The sequence below is a fragment of the Ceratotherium simum genome, chromosome 1 (assembly GCF_057802395.1).
Source record: "Ceratotherium simum simum isolate JZ-2026a chromosome 1, ASM5780239v1, whole genome shotgun sequence".
Lineage (NCBI taxonomy): Eukaryota > Metazoa > Chordata > Mammalia > Perissodactyla > Rhinocerotidae > Ceratotherium > Ceratotherium simum.
This window is the reverse complement of record NC_141900.1, coordinates 20,997,394-21,019,091: the sequence shown is the minus strand read 5'-3', so window position 1 is coordinate 21,019,091 and position 21,698 is coordinate 20,997,394. Positions and strand designations below refer to the sequence as shown.

The 21,698-nt window shown below is 38.3% G+C and overlaps 1 protein-coding gene across 1 annotated transcript; it reads left to right on the top strand.

Annotated features, from left to right (window-relative positions):
* The first annotated feature begins 207 nt into the window (after positions 1-207).
* On the top strand, positions 208-906 carry LHFPL3 (LHFPL tetraspan subfamily member 3). The gene has a single exon (XM_087434010.1). The coding sequence runs from the start codon at positions 208-210 to the stop codon at positions 904-906; it is 699 nt and encodes a 232-aa protein (XP_087290136.1).
* Positions 907-21,698: the final 20,792 nt, after the last annotated feature.

Here is a 21,698-nt window from a genome sequence, read left to right as displayed (position 1 = left end):
CCTCCTTCCGGGAGCGAGGATGCAGACTCTGAAACTGGCGCTGCTGGGCTGAGGCGGAGGCAGGGGAGTTGCAGCACGCGGCTCGGTGAGTGTGTCTCCTGAGCGCGGAGAGGCGGGGGGAGGCGGAGGACCAGGAGGAGGAGGAGGAGGAGGAGAAGGAGGGGGAGAATGCCCGGAGCCGCCGCCGCTGCCGCCGCCGCCGCCGCGATGCTCCCGGCTCAGGAGGCTGCCAAGCTGTACCACACCAACTATGTGCGGAACTCGCGGGCCATCGGCGTGCTGTGGGCCATCTTCACCATCTGCTTTGCCATCGTCAATGTGGTGTGCTTCATCCAGCCCTACTGGATCGGCGACGGCGTGGACACCCCGCAAGCCGGCTATTTCGGGCTCTTCCACTACTGCATCGGCAACGGCTTCTCCCGGGAGCTGACCTGCAGGGGCAGCTTCACGGACTTCTCCACGCTGCCCTCGGGCGCTTTCAAAGCCGCCTCGTTCTTCATCGGCCTCTCCATGATGCTCATCATCGCCTGCATCGTTTGCTTTACCCTCTTCTTCTTCTGCAACACGGCTACCGTGTACAAGATCTGTGCCTGGATGCAGCTCACCTCCGGTGAGTGCGCGCTCACCTCCGCGGAGGCGGGGGCCCCCTGGGCGCTCGAGCCGGGGAGCGGCGGGAGTGGGAGGGACGGGGGCTGTGCGCGCCGCCGGGTGCCGAGCAACTTAATCCGCTCAGGCGTGGGGGTGTGGGGGGCGGGAGCCCCGGGAGGCCGGAACCCCCGGGGTTCCCCAGCGCCGGCACGAGCGGCTTGTCCCGGGCTTTCGAGAACCTCCCAAGTGCGGGGGGCGCCGCCCAAAGGGACGCGCCGGAGGCAGGGCGGTTGCTGGGCCGAGTCTGCTCAGAACTAAAGATGGGGAGAAGAAGCGGCCGTTTCGGGCGCGTGCTGAGGGACTAAGGAGGGACTGACACAGCGAGGCGAAAAGCGGATTTGGAGAGGTTGGAGTGGAAGGAGAGTCAGCCTCCTCTGTCCCTCTCTGGGACTGTTTCTGTCGTTGCTTCATGAGGGTGGTTGGGGGGGGGGGCTGAAGCGAAATTGTTTCTGTCTCAGGCAGTTCTAAAAATTTTATCATCCATCTGGAAATGAAAAAATCCTAATTCTGTTTTGAGTTTCCCTCTTTTGAGAAAAATGTAGCTTAGAATGTTCCTTAGCAATTCCCCAATGTCAAGTCTTCAGCTCGATTCCTTGTCAGAACAAAGATCCTTCCGTTCCATCTTTAAACAGAGAGAGGTCTGGAGAGAATCAGGATTTCTCAAGATCTCATTTTTGGGAAGTGGCTTTAGGGAGATGGGCAGAGAGGAAAACCTGTTTCATTAGCATCTCTGATCACTCTGCCTGTGGATGATAGATTGTTGCTAGCTGGAGAATATGAAAGGACTTTTTCTGAGCATCAAAGTTACTTTTAACCCAGAAAGGATGGGGGTGCACCTCCCGGTGGCTTTGGAGAGTCCTGAAACAAAACCGACTCCTTTCTCCGCCTGCCCTGATGCGATTCTCTCTCTGCCCGCCACCTCAGATGCCCTGCCTTTTAAAGGCAGACTCCATCCTCCGATACTTGGCACCCTCCTGTGCCAACATTGTTGGGGTCCCTTCGGTTTTATGGATGGTCTGGTTGTGGAGGAATGTAGGCAGCCAAATTTTCTAATTTGTGTTTTGTTTGATTTTATTGTTCTCATTCTTTAAAGATGTTACTGTCAAGATTTTGTAGCTATTCCTATGCCTGGGAAGATTTTCTGGGGAGTAGGGGTTTGATCCTTGAGTTTACCAGAGTGTTATGGAATGATTAAGTCCTTAAAGGTGCTGGGCAAGAGCATTAAGGTTCATGATGTTATATTGCTAGTTTGGTATAAGAGAGGCTTGTGGGAGACTAAACTTGTATGAAAGTGTTTGTTTTGTATCAAGTGTGTCTCAGCTGATTTTGATTTGCCATGTACTGTGAACATGTGCACATGAAAGGCAAGAAATGCACACCATGGAGACCCACACCCCCTCACACATACCATTATCCTCCTGAAGTGTGAGTTTTCTGTTTTTCCTTCCGTCCTTTCACCTCCAACTTCTAGAAGCATCCCCACCCCCTACACACACACATACACACTTTATGTTTTTATATATAATGTAAACTTTTATGGCTGTTTCAAGAGCAGACTAACTTTGAGATTTGAAATAAATTCATGTATTATTGTTGTTCTTGATACTTAGCTATGGTTTGACTTTGAAGACAATAGGGCATTGAGGATGCAGATGTTTTAGAAAAAGAATTGACCCTGCACGGCTAATTTTAATTTTTCTAAGTTAAATGACCTATTTAGACTAGTGATTCAAATTAGATTGTTTTTCAAAGGTCTGAAAGTAATTTGTAGGTGATTTCTCAGCAACATATTCCTATTTTATTTTTATGAGATTTTATGCTCTAAATCCAAGTTTTTTTTTTTTTTCCAAAGGAAAGAAAGAAAACTATCTTTGGAAAAAAATTACCAGCTTTGACGTTAATACAAACTGCAACTATTACAGTGTTTTTTTCTTTCCTCTTCCTGGAATAGAGCACAGAAAAATCATTTATTCTGTTGAAATATTTTGTCATGTTTTCAGAAATTTGACATAAATATACTATTCTGTTTCCCGTTATGTCAATGTAAAATGTGATGATAGCTTTAACATAAGGACATTTACTTGATTTTTGGAGAAGCCAAGATCCTTAAGTTCTAGGCATACTTTCTAAAACCTTTATTTGCAATTTGTTTGATATTTTATTTGTAGATGAACCACAGAAAGACATAATTTTATTTATTAATGAAGTATATTAATTAAAGAAGAATGGATTATGACAACAGGGCCATTAAGAATCTAAATCAATTCACAGATTTTTAAGGAATGGGATATAGAAGATATTTCTGAGAAATGTCACATTTACTGTGGTTTTCAGGTTTCTTTTTTTTTTAGTCTCACGACACTAACAAGAAATTTAATGTAACGTATTCTAAGTTACTTTCAAAGTTTAGTTTCTAACCTTTAGACTATTCCTCTTTAATGTTAAGAAGGCTTCTCATAATTTAACTGTACCTAAGCTTATCTCAAGTGTAATTTGTTAACTATGAAAGATGAGACAATGTACCATTTGCTTATTAGAGGCTGTTTAACTCTCATTGGATGTCAAATGATTATCTTGTGTATTTAGTTATCTAAGTATTTTAATATAGTAAAACATCATAAATTAGAGCCAGGTAGAATATAAAATCCCATATGAAATGATACAATAAGATGATGAAGCAGGAGACTTTCTTGTGGCAATACAACATCAAAAATTATTCTTTTTATGATTCTGAACAATGAACTAGAAAAAGTACTTAATTTATTGGACCTGAAAATGATGTTGCTCTTCTATCTAGATGTGTGAAGCACCTATAATTAATGGGGCTATTATGAACACCTTGCCCTCTTCCTCTCGCTCTCCCATCTAAATCATTATTAACCTCAGTAGAGTGAAACTACAGAATTAGGAGCTAATACGTCACACTGCTTCTGGATGTAATCCTATACTTATTTACCATGGCAAACATAAAGAATGAAGACATAAAAATAATATATAAAATAAATAATAACAATCAGAGATGCAGAATTTCCCAAATCTACAGAGAGACAACTACTTGAGAAGAGAAGGGAGACTTTTCTTCTTTCTGAATGATTTCTCTAACACTAAAAAGAAATAGGTAGATATGTAATTGGTCAAGCAGGATAATAAAGTCCATATATATATATTTTTTAATCAGGATGGAAAGGGAATTGTGTCACTGTGGGAACTTGGTTCTCTGCTCTCATGTTCTTGTTTTTTAAATCAGTATTTCAGTCAGTTTCCAAGTCTATAATTAGCCAAGTCTCATAAAGGTGTTTTTTTGTTTGTTTGTTTTACTGACTATAAGCCATATCTTGAATTGTTTTCAGAAGCCAAGTGTTAACCATTATAGGCCAAAGAAATCTTTTCTTTTTTAAATAAGCTAAAGCATTAAGGCAGAATTTAACGTTTTTTAGACATCCCCACCATAGAATTCTTGGTCAAAGGCGGCAGATGCGGAGGTAATCACTTTCATGTGTGAAGATGGGGCACCTGATCCAGGTTGAATTTCCTTATTCAGGAGAGGTGAGGATAAGAGAAGGGGCTTGCATTTGGATCCCTTATCTCTTGTCATTCCGAGTGTACCAACAAGAAGGGCCACTAGGATGGCAAGAGTCTATGGCAAGGGTTAAGGGCTGAATTGCTTAGTCACTTTCCCTAGCCTCCCAGCCTTAGCTTTCCCTAGCTCTTTTTAGCCAACTTGCTGTCTTAAATTTTATACATTTGTCGTTTGGTGAGATGAGAATCGTCAGAGGTTATCACTGCGTTTCTTAGCCTGCAAGAAGAGCCTCTGCTATGTTATACCATCCTATCTCATGGCACCTTGCTCTTTTCTTATATATCTTATTGGCATTTGAGATTACAAATGTGTTTGTTTAATGTCTGTCTTCTCCAGTACTTTGAAAGTTCCGTAAAGTCATGTCTGTTTTTCTTCGTATGGCATAGAGATCAAGATCATGGACACTGGAGTAAAAGGATGTGAATTTGAACCCTGGCTCTGACACACACTCATTGTATGACCGGGGGAATTAGTATCTCTGTACTTCAGTTGCTCATCTGCAAAGTGGGCATAAATTAATTGTACTTACCTTAGGAGATTGGTACAAGGATTAAATAAGCTAATGTATAGACTGAGAACAGTGCCTGATGCATAGTGGGCAAGCACTATATGAGTGTTAGGTATTCTTACTGTTCTTATGTTATTTATTATTGCTGTATTCTGGCACACAGTAGTATGTGTATGTCTGGCACATAGTAAGTATTCAATAAATTTTTGTTGAGTTAATGAATAAAAATATGAATGATTAATGGAGTAAAGAATGGAAGGAGAAAGGAGTGATTTAAAATTTCCCACATGCCGTGTTGAGAAGTAAATACCATATACTTTGAAAGCCATGATCCTCTTCTTTCTCATTGGTTTGTGGCATCAGCAGTAATCGCACTAAAGAACCCTTCCAAAATTCTTTGATGGCAGTCGTTGTAACTTGACAGCCTAATACGTGATGAGCTCCAAATGGAGCCCTTAACCTGCCAGGCCTGTTCAGATGGATGGCCCTGCGTGTGCAGAGCTCTGATGGGGGGGCTCTGAGGGGAAAAGGTTGGGACTAACTCAAGTGCAGACTCGGCATTCAGGACACCACCAGTTCTTACCCTTTGCCTGGTGCAGAGCGTGAGACAGTGAGATCTTGCTCAAAGAGCTGCTAATCCATCTTGAGTTCAGAGTTAGGGAGTGACTCTAAAGAGGGGTTTTTCCTCTGCCAGAGCATTTCAAACACTCCCCCAGATGCAGAGGGAAGAACGTGTACCCCCAGAGAAGGCAGTTTTCATTTCCTGACAACATATTCCACTTATAAGAATTTTCTGTTTCCCAAACCAAATTTACAAGAAAGTGATTTGAAATGAGAATTTAGAAACTGTTTATTTTTTGCTTTTATGTAGTGTGACAAGGAATATGACAATTGAAGAGATGTTGGAAAATATATTACTATGAATGTCAAAACAAATGGTTTTTATAACAGTGAGATTTTAAGTGTACATCTGTGAAAAATAACAGGCCCCGTATAACCCGTGAGGTATATTGTTAGGTGTTTTTTTCCCTTGGTGCAAGGCAGCACATTTAACAGCTTTTTTCCATTGTAAAAATGTTCACAAGGTGCTTGTATACTTCTATAAATAGTAAACAAATACCCAACCAGAATGTGGTATCAGATGCTTAACATGAAAACAATTATTTAATGGTTGGTGCTTGTGTTTGTATGATGCTGTGATCCAGTAAAGAGAATTCAGATTGCCCGGCCAGTATATTACATTTTACGTATATACCTTAGAAATCTTTCAAAGTGAGCAAAATTTTAAATGGAAAAAAAAAAAAAAGAAACCGCAGAGCATACAGCTCTAGTTGCGGTATGGCTCAGTGCACTTCTGTGAGTGGTGTGAGGAGATAAATGATGGCGAGAGGAGTAGAGAGAACTTCAGATCACATTGGTGTAAAGCGAAAGGAGAATTCTAATTTGGGGCTTAATTGCATGATAACTGGAAGAGTTTTAAAGTGTAATTTCCATAACATATTTGAACTTTGTGGGTCGGCACCAGCTTTAATTGATGTGATTTTTTTCTCATAATGAGTCAACTGGAATTTTTCTTTGATATAAGGAAAGAACAAAGAGCTGAACTTTATTTTATTTTATTTATTTATTTATTTTTTGTGAGGAAGATCAGCCCTGAGCTAACATCTGCCAATCCTCCTCTTTTTTTTTGCTGAGGAAGACTGGCCCTGGGCTAACATCTGTGCCCTTCTTCCTCCACTTTATATGGGACGCCGCTATAGCATGGCTTGCCAAGCAGTGCGTTGGTGTGCGCCCGGGATCCGAACCGGCGAATCCCGGGCCGCCGCAGCGGAGCGCGTGCACTTAACCACTTGTGCCCCAGGGCTGGCCCCCTGAACTTTATTCTTAATAATAACAAAGATATTAATGACAGAAAGCAAGAGGCTGGTTCATATAGCAAATAGTAGGTAAGTTATTTGATGACTTAAACAGAAAGGTGTTATGAAAAGTCTTTGGGGCATTTCAAAAAAAGAAATAAACAGAAACAACCTCCCAAGCATCCTAAATGTTCACATGATTAATATCATCCAGCTATCAAATTATGACTACGGTTCTATAACGCTCCTACTGCACAGGGTCATAGTACAATTCATAGTTTGAATTGTTCTAACTGTAATCTTGAGCACATTTCTCATCTCTTCTGCTAAAATAAAACAGGAAAATGAGTGGCTTGCCAGAAGAAGATAATTTTTTGACCAATACAGACATGAACCATATCTAAATACTGGTGGGCAGAATGAAAGAAGAAAGCAAACCTTTCTGAAGTAGAGTTTCTGGCATGGAATTGCCAAAATGGGTCTCACATACCTGGAATCTGACATCTTTCCCAGACTAATGGAACCAGGTCTGCAGCAGGGTAGGGGCTGTCTATGTGTGCCTAATAGGAGAAAAGTTCCTAAATGATAGGTGAGTGAAGTCAGTCTAATTGCATGAAATTTTGAGATTATAACTCATCAATAAAAGAGCTTGTGGGAGAGTAGTGAAAGGTAGTGATAAATAGTTGCAGATGAGAAAAGAGACCTTATCTCTGAAGCAAACGTGCAGAACTTAACTCATCAAGAGAGTTCTCCACATTCTTTGCCTTATTAGAAAACAATGGCAGACAGGAGTTTAAAAGGAACTCTTTTTTAGCTTTAGTACACAATGCATTATAGGCCCATTTACTCAAGTGTCTGGAGACTCCTTGTGGAAATAGTCTGGGGGGGCAGGGAGCTCTGCACAGGCCTTTTTTGGTTTTAATGAAGATCAAGAGTGAGGTTGCAAAAATCAAAATGGGAAATGTGTATTATCATTGATGGAAGGCTCAGTATTTGAAAAACAAGCAAACAGATCCAGCTGTGAAGAATGACAGGGACATAGAAGAGTGACACCAAAAATAAATGAAGTATGAATAGAAAAGACATGAAGAAATTCAAGGTTGAAAAGCCTGTGGAATTTGATAACAACAAAAGCGTGTTGAATTTGATATCATCAATGGCTTAAAAATGTATTGGCACAGGACAAGCGGAGAGCTGGAATATGCATTACAGTTCACAATTGTGTGCAAATCCCAGTTACCAAGAAAGAAAAATTACGGCTCTACCCCCAGCCCCCCCCACAGGGAGTTACAATAGATTCTTTTTTTTTTTTTAATTTTTTGTTTATTGCAGTAACATTGGTTTATAACATTGTAAAAATTTCAGGTGTACATCATTGTACTTCTTTTTTTTTTTTTTAAAGATTTTTATTTATTGCCCCCAAAGCCCCAGTAGATAGTTGTATGTCACAGCTGCACACCCTTCTAGTCGCTGTATGTGGGACTCGGCCCCAGGATGGACAGAGAAGTGGTGCCTCGATGCGCACCCGGGATCTGAACCCGGGCCGCCAGCATCGCAGCGCGCGCACTTAACCACCAAGCCACAGGGCCGGCCCATCATTGTACTTCTATTTCTGCATGGACTACATCATGTTCACCACCAAAATACTAATTACAACCCATCACCACACACATGTACCGAATTATCCCTTTCACCCTCCTCCCTCCCCTCTTCCCCTCTGGTAACCACCAATCTAAGATCAAGCAATTCAAAGAGCGAGATGATCGAACTTCTTGTATGGTAGATGGAAATATGGAGAAGAATTAAAATAAGCCAAGCTAAGAAAGAAAAGGTCATTGTAAAATTTGATGAACAGCATTCCTATAGTTTCTCTTTGAAAATCTAGTTACAGATTGTGAAGCTAAATTGATTTGTATAATGCCCTTAATGGGGAAAGGGAACTTACAGTGAGCATTTAGGGTAAATATATTTACAGAGCATTTTAAGAACATGTATAATTAGTTATAAGCTAGATTAATTTAATTTATCTAAGATTCAGATGATTAATAACCAGCAATATTGTGAGCCTGTGTAATGCCAAATATTAGTTAACTGTATATCCACATTTTAACCAGTTGCCTGAATGAGGTGTAGTACTGACTAGTTGGCATTTTTTAAGAACCTTCATAAAGGAATACAGTACTGCTGTGTTTTATAAATTATGGTTGGTGACATTTGATGGGTCATGGTATCAATTTATTAGATAATGATCAGCATTAAAACTTGGATTAAAACAGAGTAGGAAATATGAATGCAATGCAGATAGTAAGGGTTTTATGAAACCTTTATTTCCTAAAATATTATATATGTGTGTGTGGACTAGATTGCAATGTATAATGTATTGCTTATTGTGGGCTATAGTCAAAATGTTGGAAAGACACCATTCCAGAGAAAAGTTGATGTAGTTTGAATTTAGAGAAATAATTATCTCTTCTTTGGAAAACTGTGAAAGTTTTGCATTGGTGTGTAGGTAATTTTGTATTAGAGGGTAGATTAGGTAAAATATACTTAACATAAGCAATTTGAGGGCCGGCCCCATGGCTTGGCGGTTGGGTACGCGCTCTCTGCGGCTGGCAGCCAGGGTTCGGATCCCGGGCGCACACCGACGCGCCGCTTCTCCGGCCATGCTGGGACCGCGTCCCACATACAGCAACTGGAAGGCTGTGCAACTATGACATACAACTATCTACTGGGGCTTTGGGGGAAAAAACTAAATAAATAAAAATTAAAAAAATAAATAAATAAAATAGATTAACAGAAACAGAAATACATTTTTTAAAAAAAGGCAATTTGAGACATTTTCTTTGCTTTTCTTTTCTCACTTCCATTAATGACTATTATTGCTAATTAACCCCAATTAGATTGTGGGTTGATTGAAAATAAGAATTATTTTTCCAGATGTGATTAAATTGGCCATTTGTGCTATAAAAAATGACATTTCCACCTCTGAGCAACAGTCTTTCTAGGCAAACCTTTAACCAAGTGTACTTAACCCAGTGCCAAGTGGATATAGACTCATAGGTTTTTAGAAGTTGGAGGGATATTAAAAATTATTTGGCAGTCTCCTCATTTTCTAGATAAAGAAATAAAAATGGTAAATACTAACTATTGAGCAAGTACTATTTGCAAAAACCTTTAGTTTAGTATATTTAACCCTCACAACAATCCCACAAGGTTAGTGCTATTATACCCATTTTGTAGATGAAGAAATTGAGGCTTAAAAAATTGTTCATGGTCGTAAAGCAGTAAGTGGTTTGAGCCAAAATCAGACACTGCCTCTGCCTACAGAATATTGCCTCTGAGTCTGAGAAAAATCAAGAGTCTTGCCAAAATTACGCCTTGGTGGAGTTGAGACTAACACATCTGATTCTCAGTGCAGTGCTATTTCTACCACTTTCTTTTGCCTCCCAACTTAATGTGCATTTGTTTAGTATAAGTCTTCAATATGCATTTTTATTATTCTGGATCAGCATGAAGGGAAGGAGCTGGTATTTACAGGGAAAATAATTATCTACATGTTTACCAGACTTCCCTCTTCAAGCACACTTAGGTGTGATGAGGTACTCCTCATCCCATCCTTTTCATTCTCCTAACCTGGATCCTGGATGGTTCTTTGCCCATGATCTCCCCTTGGTTACACCTCTGACCTCATTGCTATTATTCTTAGATGGTGAATTCCTGTAGGACAAGGGCAAATGTTAGTGTTACTTGCTCTGTGTCATCCATTCCTGCCCGGCATCAAATGCAGAAACGTTCTTAATAGATTTGCTCATTGACGGTGTGGTGAAGGTGTGATGGTGGACAGGATCACCAAGTCACAGACACGGTTCCAGAGAGGGTAATAATAGTCTAGAGCAGCTTCTGGAGGCATCAGGATGGGGAAGGGGAACTAGGAGTATGGTTGGAAGATTTGCATCTTGACTTGGCCGCTTATTCGCTGGATGACTTTGGGCGAGACATCCAACTAACTACTCTTGACTTTTCGTTTTCTTAATGTTATTTTTCCAAGGTGCATATAATTGTATTCCAGATACTTAAAAAGAGATGGCAAGTTATGGACATTAAAAATATATCATCTGCTCACCAAGTGTTGCTGTGCATTTTCCAACAAAGTAAATGTTAGGAAAACCAGGGCAAAATTAAAGAAGAAAGCAAATTGGGAACAACCCTAGACAGACAGATAGGTATCCAGTGTTAGATTTCCTCAATATAATGAAACTTTAAATAAAAATACTTATCTACTATGTTCTTAGGATTATGGAATTAATGTGTGTAAAACACTTAAAAGTGGACATAGCAGACAGTAAGCCTCAATAAATGTTAGCTATAATTACTGTGTTGTTATTACTAGTACTAAAGATGCAGGCCTGGAGGAGTGGTTAGTATTCAGAAAATTTAGTAGACAGAAAAATTGAACTCACAATACACAACTAAAGGAGGATAGTTTTGTTTCACAACCTGTGTATGCCAGACCCACCTGTTCTAAGGATCAGGAAACACAATGGCTGTGAAAGCCTTTAGAAACTGCACAGTGTTGTATAAATGCCATTGTGATTCCTATATTGGATTTTGTACATTATGTACTAACAAAATACCATATTCAGTTAAGAGTTTAATTTGTATTAACAGAGTCTAGCTCTTCCATTTTATTTGTCTAGAGAAATGACTCAAAGTTACAAGAATGTATTTTGGAAATAATTTTGAACTGTTTAATAACTTCAACTGAACAAACTTGAAAAAAGAAGCCATGTTTTGATGGCAATGTGGACCAGACAATCTTTTTGATTGTGTCAAGACCTAAGCACTTAAGGCACACTTATTAAGTTCCCCCCAAATGACAGAGAAATATTATCAGGTATTACCCAAATTATTTCCTCTTCACAGTTATCAAAAGCAAAGTAGAATATTCTCAGTCTCTAATAACGTCATGAAACAGGAACAAATCAGAAGTAACTTTTTTTTTTTCTGTGCTATTTTAAATGTAGCTGTAATATATTGAAAATTAGGTTTCTCAGTGTTATATCTGTGAACATTTATTTTTCTTCCTAAGCAAAGAAAGTAGTGATTTAAGATTGTCAGATTTGGGGCTGGCCCAGTGAGTACTGGTTAAGTTCATGTGCTCCGCTTCAGCAGCCTGGGATTTGCAGGTTCAGATCCTGGGCACAGACCTGCACACAGCTTATCAAGCCACACTGTGGCGGTGTCCCATATAAAGTAGAGGAGGATGGGCACAGATGTTAGCCCAGGGCCAATCTCCCTCAGCAAAAAAGAGGAGGATTGGCAACAGATGTTAGCTCAGGGCTAATCTTCCTCAAAAAAAAAAAAAAAATCTTCAAATGAAGATTATGTTGTGCTGTTTTTCATTTATGTGTTCATTCCTGTATTTCTTTAGCTTTTCTAAAGAAGGTTAAAAAAAACCAAGATTACTTCTTATTAATGTTTTCATTTCAGGTTTAAAGTCATCAGCTTATTATAAAATGAGAATATCAGTTTGTTATGACTACGTCTATGACTATGACCCAAACCACTGGATTGCTTAATGAGCAAATGAGCATTCTCTGCTCATCAAGATCCCTTTTGTGGTGAATATCCAGAGTTGATGTTGACAAGAGAACTTATTAAATAAGGGTGCTCAGTCAGACTCTTTGCTTCTAGAGATGCTAGTGAAGAGATGCTGGTGAGCACTGTGGTCTCCCAACTGTGTCCTCCCAACTGGTCATCGTGAATAGCTCTGCTCTCCAGACCACTCAGCTATTGGAAAGGGGTCTCCAGCAAGATGAGCTAAGATGGGGAAATGGGCCAGGATCTATCTAGTCCCAGTTCACTTTGCTGAAGACCCCTCCATGGACTGCAGGATGGGCTCTAGAGGGAGCTCCAGCCCTGTCATCTTGTGCTTCTCAGAACTTTCCTTTTATGGGATCGGGTCCAGAGTCATTTTCCCCCTGACACTGCTTATAAGATAACATTTTAGAGGACGGGGGGTGAAGGATAAAATATGAAGATTGAGAAAGAATAAGAAAAGAGATTCATCCAGTGTACATGCAGTAGAAGAGAGAGCTCCTTTAGCTACAAAGAAAAAGCCAACTCCTCCTGGACTTTTCTCCAGCCTCTTGCCTTGATATAAATTCTTTGAAATTACTCTCTATGACTTATCTGACCTTTTAAGAAGCTGTCGTGGTTTTCCAGTGGCCTACCTTTTTAGAGGACTCATTGGGCTGTTCCCCCATTAGAACATTTTGGCTATTGTTCCTTAGCCTGGAGATGGACACAGGAATAACCTGGACATCACTGGAGAATTAGCAGGTCACTGGAGACCTGCTAATAGTAGGTTACTGGAGAATTCAAAAGGAGTTGAGGAATTCAGAACTGCAGGATTTAAAAAGCTGTTTGATCTTGGTGGTCATGAACTATGCGTTATGGTTGTGTCTCTGCAGCAGCCTGAGCACATTTTGGAAATGAAAAAAGTAGAATTAGAAATTCCATTTCTTGGGAAACTTTAGGGACTTTCCAGAATTTAAAAATAATGTTTACAATAACTCAGAAAATTGACCCCAGCCATCGGCAAATAGTTCTTCACAGGATCAGAATGAAAATCTGGGCACCTAATTTCGTTACTAGCTCCTACCTGCATCTCCGTTTCTTTAAACAGGACAAAATAAAAAGAAGGACTGCATGCCTGCTATACTCCGCTGGAAGCCACTTAAAGAACACACAAATTCTGTTTTTTTTTTTTCTTTTCCTTTTTTTTTTTAAATGGGACCTTAACTCACTCTGGTTTCTATTTTATGTCTTGGGGAACCTGAAGTACAGAAAGTTCTTTAGAGGAAAAGTTTCAAAAAGCACACTTCCCTGCTCAACATCAAGCCTTTGTTCCTGTCTCATACTCAAAAAACATTCTTTTTAAATTCTCACCAGAATTCCCCCTCATTAGCCCCAATGCCCCACTCTGGCCCCAGCGTCTACTAAAGTGTCTGTGCCTCAACAGGCCAAGTAGAAAATCTGGAACTGTGCTGATACTGCAGTTCAGTACAGTGCACTAGCATTGCTGTGGGACCTCTTAGAATTTGGGGGCTGAAGTTAATGTACATAGAACAAAGGGGAAAAGACATGCAATCAGTATGGGTTCATTTGACAAGGGCTGTTTCCTTCTTTTGTGTGCTATTAAACAATTGATTTTTTTGCAAAAGGTTTCTAAAAAAACAACGTAAGGATTTTGAGAGATGGTCCCTAAACACTAAAGTTTTAATTGTGATAGATTTATTCAGGAAATAGAGTGATTTCACATATAGTTCTTCCTCTCTAATTCTCATGGTGACATGAGCTGTTCATTTGAAATTTATTCCCAAATGTGTTCAAGTATTATCTCACTTTAGTGTAGAAATATGACTTATGTGAAGGCAAACTTAATCTTGTGCAATGAAAGAGAAGATGATTTAAGTTTCTATTGTAGTTATAATATTATTTAGCCTAGCCATCATTCTGGTTTTGTTTAACATTTGCAGAATGAATCATTGTTTCAATTCACCTGCAAACATCTTATGAATAATATATTTTACATTTGTGTGTATGTGCCTGTGTGTGTGTTTGTGTGTACAGTTTAAAAAAAATAATAAAATGACTATTTGTGTATCTGCTACCCACTTTCCTGATTATATCCACCCAGAGGCAGCCACTTCCCTGAGTTTTGTGTTATTATGCTACATTCCTTATAGTTTTATCACTAATGTACATATTCCTAACACGTTAATTTTTGTCTGTTACTGTTTTTAAAGGAAATGTTTCTAATATTTCACTATTTAGTGAAATATATACATACTAAATATATACATATTTAGTATGATGTGCTATAGATTTTTCTTCAAAATACTATTTATTAGATTAAGGAAGTTCTCTTATATTCCTACATTGATAAGAAGTTTTTAGATTGTGAATATTTGTTGAATTTTATTGAATGCATTTTCTTCATCTATTGAGATCAAATGACTTTTCTGAATTAGTATATATTGATGAGATGAATTGTACTGGATTTTCTAATGTGAAATAATGCATTTTAAAAACAAAACCAAACTTTTACATACATTGTGAGACTCAAGTCTCTAATATTTTATTTGTTATTTGTTACAGGATTTTCATCAGTTAGCTTGGTCTTTTTTTTTTTTCTTTTTTGCTTTGTCATACTGTATCTAGTTTACGTATCAGGGTTATGTAAGATTCATAAAAGTAATTGAAAAGTCTCTCTCTTTCTATGTTCTTTGAAAGAAGTTGTGTACAATTGGGATTATCTGTTCCTTAAATGTTTAATAGAATTATCTTGCAAAACTGTGTGGGTCTAGAATTTCTTTATAGGCAGATTTTAAAGTACTGATTACATTTCTTTAATTTTATAGAGTCATTCAGGTTTTTTTATTTCATCTTTGTAAAGAAATATTTTTCTAAGAATTTTTTCATTTCATCTACATTATCAAATTTATTGGCATAAAGCTGTTCATATTATACTCTTATAATTGTATAAGAGTTGTTTGTTGGTGTCTTCTCTGTTTACTTTGGATCAATTTTGCCAAACGTTTGTCAGATTTATTCGTCTTTTTAAAAGAACCAACTTTATCTTTGTTATTCTTCTCCATTATATTCCTCTGTTGTATAGCATTAATTTTTGCTTTTATTTTTTATTTCTTTTCTTCTATTTTCTTGGGGCTAATTCTCTTGTTCTCTTTCTAACTTCTTAATTGGTTACCAAGCCCATTAATTTTTAGCTGCTATAAACTTATGGAAAAAACAGCTTATCTATAGTGAGACTTTTGAAGAGATCATCATTAAAAGTTTTGGTCAGGAATTTCATGCAACCATCTCAAGTATGATATAAAATGAAAAAAATATATGTTCGTGAAAGAGCTCAAGTTAATTGTTAAAATATTTACAAATATTCTAATGTGTATACAAATTCAAGATATTTAATATTGAATTATTCAATATATTTATTATTTAATTCTTTATATTCTGTTTTTCCTATAAGAAGTAAATATAACGAAGGTTTTTGCAAAGTTACATACAGATGCTCCTAAATACCCTCCCATTTATTCTAGCAATTGCTATTATAATAATATCATTTTCTGTGTATCATAATATGACAAAGATGGGGAAAAAACTCTCGACCACAAGCCATCAATTGATGCCACCAAGGTCAGTGTCAGCTTGGGTGCTCAGTTGCTTCTCTGGATTTTTGCTTTGTCTTTTTTCTTACCTCTAAGGATTTCTTTATTTTATGATTGTTCAGTCATGCATGTTAAAAAAATATTTTGATTTTTTATCCAGCATTTTTGGGTATTCTATTTGGGAAAGTTTTTTGGGTCATCTGGTCTTCCGTGTTGCCCAAAATGTAAATCCCATGGATAGTATTCACTTGACTTGTTTAGGTCTATGGCCACATGGACTCTAAACTTCAAAGTGCCAAGTCACCAATTTATACCATTGCTAAAAGGGGGACAGGATTGGAGAAGTGTGGATTGATGCATGCAAACTAAATATAATTTCTGAACCTACTACTCAAACTCGTGAATCTCCCATAGTGAGTTAGCATTATATTTTTTCTAAGATGAACTATGTATTAAGAACAAAGGAGTAATAAGATGGAATACATTTTACTTACAAAATGTCTCTCAGTCAATATAAAAGGTATAAAAATATTGGAAATCTAGCAATTTGTTTTGGGTGACTTTTTTTAAATGCCAAGTAGTTGCTATGCAAAGTTCCAAACAAGTTTCTATATTTTATTTGTTTTTTACTTTTTCTGAACCGTTTGAAAGTTGCAGAATGACGATTCATACTTCAACACTTCAGCATGCATCAACCAAGGATAGGTTTGAAAATTTTCTTAATAACCGCAGGACATTTTTAATCGTGGGTATCACTATGGACTTAGGAGTTTTTTTACTTATTCAGTGTTTTACAATAAATTAAAATTATTACTCATTTGGAATTTCTTAAAAAAAAAAAAAGAACAAAGGAGTAAAGGTCTTCACTTCCAATGACATATGCATTTAATGTAGATTTCTCTTAGTTTTAGTATAACAATACCAAATTAAATCACAGAAATACTGTAATTGGGTTCTCAGTCCTTCTATTCTTTCATTCATTCATTTATCCTTCCCTATTGCATGCCTATTTTGTGTATTAGAAAAGATGTGAAGACTAAAACTCTTTTTAATATTAAAGATCTCTTTGTGATCGATTTTCTTCTTAGGGTTTGAAAGAATTTTGCATTACTAAGAAGAAAAATGGGGAGGCAACTCTTATCCATACTAGATAAGTGCATAAGCTCTGAAATCAGAACATTTGGATTTGTGTGGTGGCTGCTTCATTTACAAGGTCATTGTATGACCTTGGACCAGTTCCTCAGCCTATCTATGCCTCATTTTCCTCATCTGTAAAATGAGGATAAATATAGTACCTATCTCATGTCTGGAACACAGAAGACACTCATAAATGTTAGATATTAAGTATCACCATCATCATCACTCTAGGAAGGCAGTCCCAGAAGGAACAAAAAGAAGTGGAAAGGACATAGTAGGTTACTGTTCTATAAAAACCACATATGACCTCAATATTTTATTTCTCTTTTAATCTAGAAAAGGAATCTTGTGCATTTTGAAGCTGTCAATTCATTGCTACTCCATTTTTTGTTGAGTGAGGTTAGCCTTTTCCATCCTAGGTCTTTGTGGAGATTTTATGATAATGAGAGGAGAATAGAGGAAGTAGTGGAAATTCCGTGAAGTGGGTGCCCTTTTGGCCCTCTCTTTTTGGGTTGGAGATTGAGGACCCATGGAATGATACCATGAGGGCTCATACAGGAAGTGTAGCAGTTAGCAATTCAGCTTCTTGTGCCCTTCATCCTGGAAGCTTCTTGAGGATAGGAATCATGGCCGTTTTTATTTACCATTGCACATTTAGTGCCTAGGATGCTGCTTCTTGTAAGTTTATCTTATCTTCCAGTGCACTAAACAAATGCTACAACTCAAAGCTCTATCCTAGGAAGTGGCATAAAGACAATTTCTCAATTTTTTTTAGAGAAGGGGTCAACATAGTGGTTTCCCCACAGAGGCATTGCAACTGGAGATCGTACCATATCTGTATGATTCAAGCTCTACTTAAGAAAACAGGTCTCATTTTTATTTCAGGTTTCAAAATGATGAACTATGAACCAAACTTGGTTATGCTTTAGTATCTGTGTATATGAATATGGAATGACACATATTCTGAATGGCTCACCTTGACCAGAGACATTTGGCGCTGAAAAATAGATGTTTTGTTAAAATCAGATACGTTAGGTCCTATGGTTTATAATTTTTGACCTTAACACAGAGAATAAAAATATTATAGAACCAAGTAAACACTAACATATTTGCGTATAAACCTTGTTTTTAAACATTATTTTACAAAAGAAATTCTTTCAGTATTCAGCCTTCAAGGTAACAACCATAAAATCTGAGAGTTGAGCAAGGTGGGAAGATCCAGAGGACAGAGGAAGAAGCCAGAAAGACGCAGAGGACAGTATAGTTCAAGGAGCTAACAGATGGGACTGGCATGTGACAGAAGCAGCAGTAATCTTGTGCAGTTTCTTCTACTCTCCCTGCTCTGTTTACGGACATTTATGTAATGGTTGCAAGAGGAGAACGCATCAGGTAAAGTCTAATCAGGGAGCCAAATGACCTTTATATTCCTCCTTCTCCTTCTCCTTCTCTTCTTTGCAAATTTGGCTTGACATTCAAATTCTCTGGGAAGGAAAAAACCATGAAGTTTATAAAGGAAAAAATCTCTATAGGTGGGGAAAGAACATTTTATTTGGAGGCTAACAAAAAGACCATACAAAATAATGAAAAAATTGATTCAAGCCTCCTTCAAAACACAATAACATCAGTTTGCTGCTTCTCAGGGCAATAATAAAGTGGTGTCATAAGATTTACTTCATAGTCACTTTTTCTTGTAAAACAATTGTTTTACCTTTTTCCTTGTTGTGAGTTTTTTAAAAAACACATAAATAAACCCTCAGAAATAAGAAAAATGAGTAGAACCTTGGGTGCAGCTATAAAGTAGATATTGAAAGCTGGAGAAAAGTGTTGGGAAATGAATTATTCTCTATGATAAACCCCAGACATACAAGGGAGCCCTCTCATGATATTGCTCAGTTACATTGTTCACAAGGATTCTTTAAGAAGATGCTTGTTGTCTTTGATTTTGAAATGACTTTGTGATGTCTGGCTGCTATGGTAACTGCTGTTTTATTAAAGAGTAACTTTTATAGTCAACCAAAATTGTCAACTTGTTGACATGCTATTCTAGATTTCCCTTACATTTACCCTATTTTCTGACTTATCACATATTTGATATCATCTTCCTTTTTGGAAATGCCTATATTTTCCTATGCTTATTTATATGTTAGCTTAGTATTGTTGTTATGTCTGAGTGAAGATTCAGTGTTATTGCAAAGCCAGCTCTTTTTGCCCATAATGGTACCATTTACTGAGAGCTCACTATGTGCCCGGTATTGTCCTAGTACTTTACATATTACCCGAGTTAATTGTCACGAAATCCTATGGGGTGCTGTTGCTGCTATTGTTACTGTTGTTATTATTGTTACCATTTCACTAATGAGGAAATAGAGGTGCAGAGAGATGAAGAAATGTTGCCCAGGATCAAACAGCTAGAACTGTGCTGTTCAGTATGGTAACCTCTAGCCACATGTGGCTACTTAAATTTAAATTTAAGTTAAATTAAAAAGTCAGTTTCTCAGTCGCTCTAGCCACATTCCAAGTGTTCATCAGGTCCATGTGGCTAATGGTTACTGTACTGAACAGTGTAGAACAGAATATTTCTATCATTGTTGAAAGTTCTATTGGACAGTGCTGTCGAGGAAGCATTGAAGCCAGGCTTAAACCCAGGCGGTGTGGTTCCAGGGTCCATACTCATAACTACGACACTGAACTGTCTTATTTTCCCCCTTCCGTTAACAATAAAGGGACTGGTATTAAGAGTCTATGAGTTGCTGTTAACATGAAGGATAAATGACTAAAGACCGAATGGGAGATTCATTCATTCATTCTACAAATATTTATAGAGCCGCTGCAGAGTGATAGATACTGTTCCAGATGCTGTTGATACAGCAGTGAGCCAAACAGATGGATTCTCTGACCTCACAGAGTTTACATTCTGCTGGGGGCGGACAGGCACAGTTAATACACACTGTATCAGGTGGTAATAAGCGCTGTGGAGAAAGCAAAGCAGAGTAAGGATGGCGAGTGCTGATGAAAAGTCTCTCTGATAAAACACCATTTAAGAAGAGACCTGTGAGAAGGAAGACAGAGAAGTAAGAAGGGAGCATACCAGGCAGCGGGAACAGCGGTGCAGAGGCCCTGAAGCACGAAATGGCGGGCATCCAGAGAAATCCCTTCTCTTCCTGATTCTCATACCTCATCTATTCAGCCTTCCCACCCTTCGTGTCATGTCACCTTTCTTTCCTAGTTTGGTCCTTTGAGCCATTAGAGCCCATTGCATTTCTCTTACAAATATCATCGCTTTTGTAATTTGCAGACTTTGGAACACAAAGCAAATCTTAGCACCTTCTGTGATTAACTTTGTCTTAATGGGATTACAGGATCGTAGTTTAAAAAATCCTTCTGCTTTTCATGGCCCCCTTCCCCCAATAAACAGAGCCTAGCCTACCAGATCAGAAGTTACTATATGTAAAGCCAGGCTGATAAAATTATTTTTAGAAGAAAATTAAGATGAAAATGAACTAAATCATGGTCTAAAATTTTACTTCCACACTCGAGAAACAGTTTTATGAATTTAATTTTTGATTGTTCAAAGTTTGACCAAACATAGAAAATGAATCCCAAGTCTTTGAGTAAATTAAAATTTTTCAAGATGGCAACTACATTGACACCCTGTAAGGATACATTCAACCTCTCATTTGCCAAGTATTAGGAAAGCTTTGATTTGTAAGGCAATACCTAGGAATTTCTGTGTACGCTCCCTTCCTAACTACGGCTGTTCCTCTCTTGGTCTCTACATCCTATAGGTCCAAGTCCATGCTTTCCTCTTCTCTGTTAAGATCTACTACAACTAGATCACTACTCTCTTCTCCTCTTAACTGTGAGGACAAAATGAATTAATGTAAGGGATTACTTTTATATTTATATTTCAAGCATTTTACATATAAAGTATTTTTACATGTAAAATTCTTAGAAGAGTACCAAGTAAACGATAAGAACTCCATAAATGTTAGCTGTCATCATTATTATTTCCAATACTCTAATCCTTTTCTTGGCTTTATTTAAGCAAGTCTTGCCTCAAAGCATCCTACCCTTGCTTGCTGCAGCCTACCTGTATCTTCCAGTGCCACCCCTGTGTCCTGGACGGTGCATGTCTCCTTTGGGGAGCACTGCTTCTCCTCCTAATCTATCCTGAAATGGGAGTTCCTGGACCCTGCACACCCTTGAACCTTCTTTACTAGGCACTGTTGAGATGTCACCTGTTCACCACAAACATTTTACAATCTAAAAGGAGGGCCTCAAGTCAGAAGACAATAAGCCTGTTTCTCCAGGGGCAGAGCTTTCTCCATCCTTTTCCTCAGGGTAGGGCAGATCATGTAGGCCCACCACCAAGTCTCCAGCCAGGAGTCTGGGTCTGGTGGGTGTGGGCTGGATCCAGGTAGAACCAGCCACATGCTCCTGGCTGATCTTCTAGTAACAGTTGGGGCTCCCCAACCCCATTTAAAAATAGTCTAGAAAAGCCCGAAAGTTGGCAGCTGAGAGAGCATGAATCTCCAACAGCACTGGGTAGATGCCTGATCTCAGTTGGGAGCCTGTGAGGGCTACACAGAAAGGCTATTTTCCCTCTGCAGTTCTGGATGTCTCACTGAGGCTCTGAAGTACTTGAAATTTACTGATTTCTGTGTATTTGTGAGGAAGCACTAAAAGCTCTGACATGTTCATGAAACCAGGCATTTTGTCCATTTTATGTTACCAAAAAAAAAAATATATATATATATATATATATATATATATAGCAC

Bases quoted from the DNA above. Each gene is read 5' to 3' on its own strand.
- LHFPL3 (XM_087434010.1), top strand. From the start codon at position 208: ATGCTCCCGGCTCAGGAGGCTGCCAAGCTGTACCACACCAACTATGTG.